Source organism: Alosa sapidissima, chromosome 15 (genome assembly GCF_018492685.1).
Source record: "Alosa sapidissima isolate fAloSap1 chromosome 15, fAloSap1.pri, whole genome shotgun sequence".
Classification (NCBI taxonomy): Eukaryota; Metazoa; Chordata; class Actinopteri; order Clupeiformes; family Clupeidae; genus Alosa; species Alosa sapidissima.
Window position 1 is genome coordinate 24,720,453 of NC_055971.1, and position 12,500 is coordinate 24,732,952.

Consider the following 12,500-nt stretch of genomic DNA (forward strand, 5'->3'; position numbering starts at 1 on the left):
CACACACACACACACATACATGCACACACACACACACATGCACACACATATACCTCCTCACAGGACTGTCCAGCTTGAGCACCTACAGTACTACACCTATTCATCAAAAGCTGTTGTCAGAGTCCGCCTGGAGACAGACCAATCTCACCCTACCATCTGTACAGCTCCTCTTCACATTTGCCTAATTGTTATCTCGGCCAATGAATGTCACTTCCTTGCGGTTGCTGATTGGCTGTGATTCACTGTTGTCATTGGCATGGGACTACTAAGCTTCTAACTTGAGGGGAAGTTGATAGAGAATTGTTCTTGCCAGCAGCGCGTGGCTTTGAAGTGGCAGCTTAGGTAAAAGTAAAATGACTGAGGTGGAACAAAAGATGCTGATGTAAGAAGCCAGCCAGACCATAATATAGCAACCGTACTACATGTTCAAAAATGTCATTTGTAGGGGCAGCCGTGGCCTACTGGTTAGCACTTCGGACCTGTAACCGGAGGGTTGCCGGTTCGAACCCCGACCAGTAGGCACGGCTGAAGTGCCCTTGAGCAAGGCACCTAACCCCTCACTGCTCCCCGAGCGCCGCTGTTGATGCAGGCAGCTCACTGCGCCGGGATTAGTGTGTGCTTCACCTCACTGTGTGTACACTGTGTGCTGTGTGTGTTTCACTAATTCACAGATTGGGATAAAAGCAGAGACCAAATGTCCCTCACGGGATCAAAAGAGTATATATACTTATACTTTGATATTAAGATTTTCGATTCGAGAATTGATATTTCTTAAGACATTTCATTAAATTCGTTCTTTTGGATTGAACATGAGGGTGCACCATAGGCCACATTTGTAATGGAGGCATCAGATACAGTAGGTTTAATTCTACTCCAGTATTACTATAGTGTTGGACACCTACTGATGTTATTACAGTTACAGTAAAGGGACTGTTCTCTTACTCATAACCCACACTGATATAACTCATAACCCACACTGATATAACTCATAACCCACACTGATATAACTACAGCATGAGGATGGGCACTGTTTTGTAAAATATTACACAAACTGATATGGGCAACAGTATGAGCAACAGTATGTGTTCTAATACATACTCCACTCTGATATTACAACGGTATGGGCACTGTTTTCTAATACATACTCCACACATATTCCTGCAGTACGGGGCCCTGGAGGAGCCGGTGTCCAGGGGCCGGCCGGTGGAGCCGAAGTCTCCTGAGGGCATCACAGCCAAGCTGCTGCTGCTGGACCAGCAGGTGGCGCTAGAGAACGACGTCATCGAGACCAAGAAGAAGAGAAGCTTCCCGGGGTCCAACACCCCAATGGACCGCCTCTCCATCAGCACAATGGACAACAACAAAAACAACAACAACAAGCAGAGGTACAGAGAGAGAGAGGGGGGAGAGAGAGAGAGGGAGAGAGAGAGAGAAAGAGAGAGGGGGGGGGGTGATGCAAGCAAATGCATGGAGTGGAAAGACAACGAGTGTTGTTTTGGAAAGATAGTAAAAAGTACAACTAATGATAAACTACAGTACATTTCTCTTAACTTAGATTGTCATATTGTATCTATCTATCTATCTATCTATCTATCTATCTATCTATCTATTGCCTAATAATAATAGATTGTGCTTACTCTGGGGGATGTGTAGCATAAATAAATAAGAAAAATGAGAACTTGTAAATCTGGAACACAACAAGACAGTTTGAACCTTGACAAGCAGAGAGAGAGAGAGACAGAGAGAGAGAGAGAGAGAGAGAGAGGATGTTGAAGGAAACCCAACAGGTACATGGGACACGGTCCTTACCACCCCAGATTCCTGACCGGAGACAAACCAAGTCTAGTGCCTCCCAGCGAGCTGATGACTTCCTCCATTCCTCCGCTGGGAGCCCTGGCCATGGCCCCGGCCATTCCCCGCCTAATAGCCCGCAGTCTGCTGGAGTTTAAAATAAGTCCGTGTGTGCATCTGAGACCGCCCCTCATTAGGTGACCTCACCAGGTCAGCCAGGCAACAATGGCCTCCAGTGTGTGGGGGAGATGCAGAAATAGCTCCGCACTAATAGTGTAATTGTACAGATAATTGAGTTGGCTCGGACAGCCGTGATGTAACGGTGGGAGAGCGTTGAGGTCCGGCCCCAGGTTTAACACATCCATCTCGCGCTCTCGCAGCCCACGCAAACAGGCAGCCTACAGTAACAATTGGTCGCTGCCCCGGCCGAGGTAGATTTGATTGGCCGGAAGCCATGCACAGGTAGCTTTGATTGGCTGCGGTTCAAGACCGAGATGGTTTGGACTGGCCACAAGCTCCGGCGAGCAGGAGTGTTTATTGGCGGGCGCTCAGATTAAACACACACACAGCGTGAGGGTGTCTCTGAACTTGGCTGAGGGCGGATGAAGTTTGTAGCCCTAGGGCCACTGCTGGGTCCCCCGTGGATCGAGCGGGGCGTCATCGCGGCAGACGATCCGTCTGGATCCTGTTCTCTCCCTCGGCGCTAGCAACAGGTGGGGGAGAAGCGTAGCGTTAGCGCCAGTCGGCTTCCCCGCTAGCATGTTATGTCGCTGATCTGTAGGCAGGTGTTATTGTAGCAGGGAGTGTATTTTGGTTTAGGGGTCTGGAACCTGATGAGCCAGTCAGCCAGCCAGCCAGCCACATGGTTGGGGTGCTGTGGGTTTTGTGGGGAGTGTTGCTAGCATGCCTGGGGTTAGCGGCGTAGAAGGCAGAAATGACAATGTACCGAGTGGCTCACTGGCTGTGGGTTTGGCTGCGGCTCTGAAACTCAGCTGTCTTGCCCACAGGAAAGTCGTTGAGTTACCAAGGCGAAGGGTGAATGTTCCCATTGACCGGATCGGAGTGGGCCGCCTACCAAGCAACCGAGGATAAGACCCGCCACTGCCTCCCTACCCCCTCTCCTGTGAGACTGGTAAGTCTCAACACTTCCTTCTGTGGTAAATCCCATCATGATTGCTGGTCCAAAGCACCAAAACCTTAACCTGACACAAGTTATAGTTTATGGGGTAGTTTCCTATACGTTTAGCCTAATGCTAGATTTATAGATGTTTTCAGTGGAGAAAACATATCTTTTAGTGTATGAAACATATCTTTCAGTGTAAGGTTTAATCCAAGTACAGGAAACTGGCCCAATGTGAAATCCATAAAATGCAATCAAAGCATGTCTAATTTAGTTTTTCTGTTCACAGGGGCATCAGTCCAGCTGGCAGCAACATGGAATACATAACAAACACAAAGACACATAAAGACATCTCGTCCGTCTCCTCCTTCTCTTCCTTGCTTCACACCTGAGCTCTTAACACGGACACAAGCCACTATGTCCACACCCAGAACCCGTCCTAATCCCTACACACCAACCCTTCTCCACTCTTTTTACACTGCCTATAATCCCAGATTAGAGTAGAAAGCAGAAATACACAGTCCCAACACCTCGCCCTGACTTCACACCAAGCTCCCATTCCCTATCCAAAAGCCTCTCACCTGTATTTGATACTCAGTATTCATATACTTTATAAAGCCTTATGACGCTCTATGACTACCACAAAGCTCTGTGTACTTTTCACTGCATACAGCTATGCCCCTTTACAATAGCAGCATTATACTCCACAAGCACAGGAACTCCAGCACACTATGTAGGGCCTCACACCTTGTGCCTTAGACCCACTTGCAGAGGGGATGGGCATGGTCTCCCTGGTAACTACAGAACAGCACTATTTACCCCTGTTGCCTGAGCGCTGTTGTTTGTTAATCTCACTGTAGTAAACTGTTCCATTCTGCACAAAGACAGGAGGCCCACTGCCTCGACATTAAAACTGATCAATTACAGCTACAACCTGCCTACTGTTTATTTCTTTGTCAGCTGTGTGTGTGTGTGTGTGTTTGTATATGTATGTAGCAAGTGCACACATCTGGAAGCATGTGTATTTGGTTCCTGTTTGTATGTGTGTGTGTGTGTGTGTGTGTATGTGTGTGTGTGTGAGAGAGAGATCATGTGTGTCTGCATGTGATTCTGTGTGAAAGACTTGACAGACATGAACATCTGTAGATCCAATTTAATGATGTTTGTTTAAAGAGAGTTTTCCTGCTATCAGTCTTCATTCCTGTGAGTGTAAGTGTGTGTGTGTGTGTGTGTGTGGATCAAACAAACCAAATAAATTTACTTTGTAAAAATAATTAAAGCATGAAAATCGGTAAGATGAGTCTGACCTGTGCTAGCTTGTCAGCCTCTCCCAGATCAGATGGGGTTACCTGACTCTGAGTAAAACACAGACTAGCTCCGGTCAGCAGGATTAAAATACCCCCTGGCCTCTCTGACCGCCGGTCAACAGGGTTGAGAAACCCCATGGCCCCTCCCCACTGACCCTTTCCTGAAGCTGCTGTGTCATTACCTAGGCAACTGACACACATGGGTCACGAGCCAGCCAACGGTGTGCGTACGTCAGATCTCAGGCATCCGGCGAAGGTGAGCTCATCCTGGCCAGCGTCACCGGCAGCCAAGGCTGGACAGACACGCGGACGAGATTTATGGTCCCGCAGGCTGGACCAACGCCATCGGGGTTAGAACCAGAAATGAGCACACTGTCACCACGGAGACACGGCCACCTGGGTGGGTTTCGTTTCAGACTCAGAGACGCACACATGCAGGCCAAGCGAAGGAGGGTGGGAAGGAGAGGGAAGAGAGAAATAGAGTGAGATAGAAAGAGAGAAATTGGGCAAGGAATGAGGGAGGGAGGGAGGGAGAGAGAGAGAATGAGTGTGAGAGAGAGATAGAGAGAAGGCAAGAGGGGAGAGGAAAATTGGGTATAGAATGAGTGATAGATAGAGAAGGACAGTGAGAAGGCAAAGAGAAAGGGGCCGAATGAAGGATGGTTGAGGAGAGTGTTTCAAAGGAAGTATGAAAGAGAGAAGAGCTCCAGTTAGTTATGGACGTCAGTCAACTAGTGGGAAAGAGAGAGGAGGTGTGCTCTGATTTATGGGCTCTGATTTATGCTCTCTCATGGTCAGCATAAACACATTTAAGAGGCCCTGTCATCTACAGCCAAGTTCTAATGCTCTTACGCCCCCTAGTGGGCAGTATGTGACCATATTGCTCCTACCTGAAAGAAAAGCCTTTGCAAAAAAAAAATGCAACACACAGTTGGTATAAAATACATATTTTAATCACAAAACATAATGTCCAAACAAAAGATTGATTGAATGAGTGAGTGAATTATACATTACAAAGAGTAGAACAGTGTATTTTACTATTAAAATGGTACTACAGTATATCAATACATTTAACACTACTCTTTTGGATTAGATGTGCACATTGGATAACTAAAGTGTAGTGTCCCATTTGTCGATATTCTTAGCAAGGCTAATTCATATGACAGTATAGCCCAATATTAATGGCTTTTCCGAGTCTACACTGAACACGTTTTCTTATTCTACCCTGATCTGCACCTTTGTGCAAATGATATGAAACAAAATATGAAGGAGACAGTGTCCAAACTGCAAAGCTTGTTAAAGAAAGCAAATGCCCAATATGAGACAATATGTTTTTACTCTGAGAAAGTTACAAAAACCCACAAACAAGACATGAGATCTGCTCTGATCTGAGTTGGCTGCAAACTTGTTTCAGTTAAATTCCACATGGGTTCAATAGCTTAGCTGTGTCCATGTGACTGGTGTCCCTGTGACTGATGTCCATGTGACTGTACCATGTGCCCGTGTGACTGTTCCTGTGTGACTGATGTCTGTGTGACTATGACCATGCCAGTGTAACCGTGTCCGTGTGGTTGATGTCCGTGTGGCTGTGCCCGTGTCACTGTGCCAGTATGACTGTGCCCATTCGACAATGCCCGCGTATGTCCGGGATTGAGCCGCACCGTAGGGTCACCACCAGCGGTCCGTGTCCATGTGTGAGTGCAGCCAGTGGGCGTACTTGGCCACGCGCGTGTAGACGCCGTACACCCTCCTGGAGCCGCACTCCTCGGGTCCGCCCCACGACACCAGGCCCTGGACCACCCAGCGTCCCGTGCGAGGGTCCTGCGTGACGAACGCCCCGCCGCTGTCGCCCTGGCAGGTGTCGCGGCCGCCCTCGTAAAAGCCTGCGCAGAACATGCCGCTGGTGATGTTGTAGCTGCGCGAGCGCGAGGCGTAGCTGCCTTCGCACTCCGACCGCTCGACCACCGGCAGCTTCACGTAGCGCAGCACGTCCGACACCCCACCTTCACCCTCCACCTCCCCAGCCACGACCCCCTGCACTGCGGAGTCCGCAGACCCGTTGGCTGCCATCACCCCCCAGCCAGCGACCAGGCCCAGTGTGTTCGGTGGGGGGGCCGGCGGCTGTCCCTCGGCCCAGGGCAGGGGCAGGCAGACGGGCCGGACCAGCGGGGTGTAGTGGGCGGGTTGGGCGAGACGGAGCAAGGCGATGTCGTGGTTGTAGTTGCGCGGGTCGAAGCGCGGGTGCAGCAGCAGGCGCTGCACGGCGTGTCCGGCGGAGGCCACCGGGGGGCGCCGGAGGTCGGCCAGGCCCAGGTGCACGCGCACGCTGCCGGGGGACACGGGCACCACGGAGGGGTCGCGGCGGGGGGAGCGCAGCACGTGCGCCGCCGTCACCACCCAGGAGGCCGAGAGGAGCGCCCCGCTGCCGAACCAGCGGCCCTCGGGCACTCGAGACGAGTCCTCCACCGACAGGCGCGCCTGCCATGGGAACTGGCCCGCCGACGCCACACGACCGCCAACGATACGCCGCACGTGAGATGGGAGGGGCTGAGAGGGCTCACCGCAGGCTACACACACACACACACACAAACACACATATATAAACAGCACATATAATAGTGTAGATAAAACTGTAGAAAGAAATGCACACAGCTATAATATAAATGAGTCCAGAAGCAGACCTGTGTGTTTAGTATAGGGAGGTGTTTACCTGGGAGACAAGACGGGAGTTTGGTGCCTAGCTCAACGTTAGTCCACTTTCCTCTCTCTCCACACACATATGTACCTTACACAGACACAGCAATAACAGTGTTAGTCTACACACAAAAATATACACACATGCAAACAAACACAAAAAGACCAGAGGTACCATGCATACCATTAGATACAGGCCTTGGGTACATACCGTTAGATACAGGCCTTGGGTACATTCCGTTAGATACAGGCCTTAGGTACATACCGTTAGATACAGGCCTTGGGTACATACCGTTAGAAACAGGCCTTGGGTACATACCGTTAGATACAGGCCTTGGGTACATACCGTTAGATACAGGCCTCGTGATGTAGGTACTGTTATTTGCTGGAGGAGTGGTGGGTGGAGTTAGGATAGAGTTGGGTGGGGTTGGGGTGGCATCGGGTGGAGTTGGGATGGCATCAGGTGGAGTTGGGATGGCATCGGGTGGAGTTGGGATGGTGCTCTGTGGGTCTTCCAGGCATCGGTACTGGAAGCTGGCCCCAAAGAGAGTACTGTTATCTGGGCCGTCGAACACCACCTCTCCCTTCACGATCTCCTCTGGAGGACCACAGTCTATCACTGGGGGAGAGAGAGGGAGATAGGGAGAGAAAGAGAGAGAGACAGGGAGAGAGAGAGAGGGGAGAGAAAGAGAGACAGGGAGAGCGAGAGAGAGAGAGAGGGGAGAGAAAGAGATGGAGAGAGAGAAAGACAGGGGGAGAGAGGGGGATAGAGAGACATAGAGAGTAGGACAGGAAAGGAGGGGAGATAGAAGGGGAGAGCAGGCAAGGAGGTTTAGAGAGAAAAGAGAGATGAGATGAGAGGGAGGGAGAGATAGAAAGGAGCGAGGGAGGAAATGAAGCAGAGCGCAAGAAAGAGAGAATCAGAAAGAAGATGGGAAATGAAGACGAGGGGACGCAGCGACAGAAGGGGGAGGTAGTGACGTGACATATGCAAAGTGTGACTCAGACACAGGAATACAAAAGCACAATCACCAGAGATGGGGTAAATTACTGTAAACACCTCTGTGAAGACGCTTAGATCTGCCTCAGGAACAGGAAACTGAGCATGCCGGGATGCTGAATTCATCCTGGTTAGGCTCTGTAGCCCTGTGATTGGATGATGAGCTTTAAGAAGAAATCACTCAGAAACAGAAATCAGTCTAATGAGAAGTATATATCAAATCTGCTTTTCCCCCTCATTCCTGTGTGTGTGTGTTTTTCAGTACTTATGAGACCTAGTAGGCCTGAGAGTGACAGAGGCCTGGAGTCAGTGTTGTCGATGGACACACAGGTTGGTAATTTATTGAACAAAGCAGAGTACAAAAAAGGAGTATTTCTCGCAGAAATTGCAATCTTTCTCTCACTTAGAGTAGACAACAGTATGAGTCATCAATTTGCATCCAGTCAAAATGTGACATCTGATAAAAGCTGAGTCAAAGGAATGTTGCAGACAGCGCAGGTTTCTATTGGTTGATTCAGATTCTCCCTCTCCTGATTGGTGTTTGCAGTGAGCAGGTGAAGCTGAGGCCAGGCATGTGATTGGCCGGTTTGACATCGGCAGTGTTCTAATGCAGGATGCGGTTGGTTAGAATGCGAGGCAGAGAGCGGCGGCTCTTCAGAGCTTCTTTTTCTGCAGTGGCAGCAGAGAGAATGGAGAGATGAGGAAAGGGTGGAGGGACAGAGAGAAAAAAATGAGAGTGAAGAGACAGGGAGAGAAAGAGTGGCATAGAGGGAAAGAAAGATAGAAAGAAGAAAATAAAAGATTTGTGTGACATGCTGTGTACAGGCCAACAAAACAGGTGCTCTTAAGAGGACAAAGAAAAAAACACACATGCACATGCCCATATATATATATACCACCTCTTTAAATATTTGCTGCTACATCCATCTTTCTTTCACTGTCTCTCACTTTTACTGTAAGTTAGTCTTACGTGTGCAGGGTGGGACTTCACTGCTCCAGGTTCCATCCTGCAGGCAGTCCATCTGATGGTGCTCCATCACCTCTCCATCCTGTGCACACACACACACACACACACACACACACACACACACACACACACATATGGAGATCATATAGACCAGTGTTTCTCAAACTTTATCAGACCAAGGACCACTTAACCGATACCCGCAGTGCACTGCAGAACTGTTTGGATTTGCATACAAGTTGGTTCTATATTGCATCTATATTATATTTTACCACATCTGTTCGCGGACCACCAGTGGTCCCCGGACCACACTTTGAGAAACACTGATATAGACAAAGCTTCACTTTTGATGTAAACACACACAAACACACGCCCAAACAGCACATACCCAAACACCCCCCCCCCCCCCCCCCCACACACACACACACACAAAAACATCAGTACCTTGAAAAGCACATAGCCAGTGTCACATGTCACCAGCACATGGTCTTTGAAACTATATTTTGGTTGCAATGGCTCCAAGTGACCAAATGAGGGCACCATAGGCACAGGACACTCACTTCCTGTAGGGAGCAAACACACACACACACACACACACACACACACACACACACACACACACACACACACACAAACCTCAGTTTAGAATGTAATCCTGACTGAAGTTAAAGGTCAAACAAAGACCAAGACAAAGGGCCAAGGTAAGACAGCATGTTGGGAAGTGGATGACCTTATGAGGTGGTGATTTAGCTGGTGTTGGGAGTTAAAGTTAGAGCGAGGGTGAGCTCATTTGAGGCAGAGTAGAGATGGTGTTGTACGTGGTGGAGTTAAATTAGGGTGATGATGAGCTCACCTGCGGCGGAGTAGGTGAGCTTCCAGCCAAGGTTCTCTCCAGAGTTGTCGCTGTGGAACAGGATGGTCACACTGCTGCTTCCTGTCTGAATACGGCCAGGTGAGCGGTCCCCACAAAAGGGACCCAAAGTCCTCTGACCCACCTGGATCTGTAAAAATATTATCATCATTATAACCACCACCACCATCACCATCATCATCATCATCCTCATCACCACCAGTACCATCATCACCATCATCATCATCACCACCATCATCATCACCATCATCATCATCATCACCACCACCATCATCACCATCATTACCACCATCATCATCATCATTACCACCATCATCACCACCACCATCATCATCGTCATAATCAGCAGAATTATCATCATCACCATCATCCTCATAATCATGACCATCAATATTACTATCATCATCATCACCAACACTACAACCACCTGTATCATAAAAATGATCTTTATCACAACCATCCTCATAATCATCACCATCATTATTGTAGAAATAATTTATAAGTATTATTATTATTATTATTATTATTATTATTAATAGTAGTAGTAGTATTAGTAGTAGTACAACTACTACTACTATTATTAACTGTAATCATCATCAACATTATGATCTTTAAAAACTATCATCTACATCATCCTAATCATCATTCAACAGGATCAAATGTTTCTACCTACTGCATGGCACATTGAGTGTCCCACCATGTGTGTGTGTGTGTGTGTGTGTGTGTGTGTGTGTGTGTCTGAATGAGTGAGAGGCTTGTAATTAAACCTCTTCTCTTTCTTGTGGGTTAATTTTAAACCCTTAGACAAACAAGGTTAACCACAGAAAATCTGAGCCATACACTTACACTCTAAACTTTGTGTACACACACACACACACACACACACACACACACAGAGACTCTGTGGAATGCTCAGCTTAGTGTGCATACTGTACATTAAAGCACACACACACAGACACACACACACACACACTGCGGAACCCCCAGCTGCTAAGTGTTCATACAGTAAAGCACACACACACACATACACACGCACGCCCAGATTGAGCAATGTTGCAGGACAACCACATAACCGGTTCCATGCGCTCCGATTGGATGATTAAAGTTATCAATTATTATGATACACCTGAGCTCATTTTATTAATTAAAGGAATTATCCGGAGTAAAATGCACTTTAGATCAATTTACGGATGATTGGGAGTACACACGTTGAGTTGACATCAAAATCGGATGTGTTTTGAGAAAGTTTGATTTTACCGTTTTTAGTCAAAACTCGTTAGCGTGGAAGTGAGAAGGGCATATTATTTCGCCGCTACAAAACGCTATTTTTATACCTCTTCTACAGTTCCAAACAACATTGCACTTACGTGGTAGTGAGTAGAGGGTCCCTAAAGCCAAACCGAAGTATCCCGAGGTCTTTATGTGGTCGGATAGAAAGTCCAGAATGAATTTCATCAAGCCAGTACCTTTCCGGAAATGTTGCCATCTTTGCTGCCATCTTTAGGGGAAAGTCCGTAGGAGTCGATTGCCGAAATTCACAATTTCGTCACCAAAAAAAAAAAAAAAAAACATAGTCCAGTCCATACAACTTCATTTCAATTTCAAAAGAAATACTGGACTATGTTTTTTTTTTTTTTTAAACGGCGACGAAATTCCAGAGCGTGTTACTCCCATACTTGGCAATCGACTCCTACGGACTTTCCCCTAAAGATGGAAGCAAAGATGGCAACATTTCCGGAAAGGTACTGACTTAATGAAATTCATTCTGGACTATCTATCCGACCACATAAAGACCTCGGGATACTTCGGTTTGGCTTTAGGGACCCTCTACTCACTACCACGTAAGTGTAATGTTGTTTGGAACTGTAGAAGAGGTATAAAAATAGTGTTTTGTAGCGGCGAAATAATATGCCCTTCTCACTTCCACGCTAACGAGTTTTGACTAAAAACGGTAAAATCGAACTTTCTCAAAACACATCCGATTTTGATGTCAACTCAACGTGTGTACTCCCAATCATCCGTAAATTGATCTAAAGTGCATTTTACTCCGGATAATTCCTTTAAATGAATTTTTCATTGTGTTGCTTTACAGTAAGCAATACATGGGGCAACTAGTTGCAGGGCAACCACATAACCTCTTCCATGTGTTCCAACTGGATAATAATAAACTGATGACTAAAGTTCTCAAGAAACCTGTGGTTGGTGGTGTGTGTGTGCGAGTAAAAAACATGTTACTCGTCTTGCACTGGATCATCATCTTGTTCTGATCACAACAACTCACAATTCAGCACCAGTCAAAGGCTGCATTCATTGTTTTGCATTTTTATGTCACTCCAACTACAAAAATGCACACCTATAAAGTATTTTAGTACAAAATACGAAGCCATTTCCATCAACAAAATAAAATACAAATGACAACATACTATTTTGTATCTGAAATACTTATTTTAAATACAGGTATCAGAAATACGGGCTATCCCTGTCTGTTGGCTGCAGCAACTCAAACTAGCTAGTACCGAATTTTCTGTGTTTTGTGTTTATGTCTATTTTGATCCAATTTGACCGCTTTGCTATGTTGCCCACCCAACAAATGTAGTAGGCTAAAACCAGCCCTGCATGCACGTATGCCTGCATGCATTTGTTTGTGTATGTATGTGCAGCTATTCTGTACTTTTGAGTAGGTATGGGCACCTATGTGTTATCTTATAAAGGTAATCATTAGAGCAGGTAGTTGCAAGACCAGGTGTGCTAAA

At 47.1% G+C, this 12,500-nt stretch overlaps 2 protein-coding genes across 5 annotated transcripts in view; one reads left to right on the forward strand and one right to left on the reverse strand.

The window, feature by feature from the left end:
• The window catches only part of ostn (osteocrin), an 8,675-nt gene extending 4,831 nt beyond the window's left edge, over positions 1–3,844 (forward strand). The window contains exons 3-5 of the mRNA XM_042064247.1: positions 1,165–1,385; positions 2,799–2,923; positions 3,201–3,844. Coding sequence (XP_041920181.1) covers positions 1,165–1,385; positions 2,799–2,883 — 306 coding nt within the window. The 3' untranslated portion in view covers positions 2,884–2,923; positions 3,201–3,844. The remainder of the gene's footprint in view (positions 1–1,164; positions 1,386–2,798; positions 2,924–3,200) is intronic.
• A 1,348-nt stretch (positions 3,845–5,192) lies between these two features.
• The window catches only part of masp1 (MBL associated serine protease 1), an 18,651-nt gene continuing 11,343 nt past the window's right edge, over positions 5,193–12,500 (reverse strand). For 3 of the 4 annotated variants that reach the window (XM_042064189.1, XM_042064191.1, XM_042064190.1), the window contains 6 exons: positions 9,730–9,877; positions 9,321–9,439; positions 8,883–8,961; positions 7,259–7,531; positions 6,929–7,003; positions 5,193–6,785 (listed from right to left, as the gene is read on the reverse strand). In XM_042064189.1, the coding sequence (XP_041920123.1) occupies positions 5,887–6,785; positions 6,929–7,003; positions 7,259–7,531; positions 8,883–8,961; positions 9,321–9,439; positions 9,730–9,877 (1,593 nt within the window). In that variant the 3' untranslated portion in view covers positions 5,193–5,886. Of the gene's footprint in view, positions 6,786–6,928; positions 7,004–7,258; positions 7,532–8,224; positions 8,582–8,882; positions 8,962–9,320; positions 9,440–9,729; positions 9,878–12,500 lie in introns of those variants that run through there. The other variant, XM_042064192.1, reaches the window with a different exon arrangement.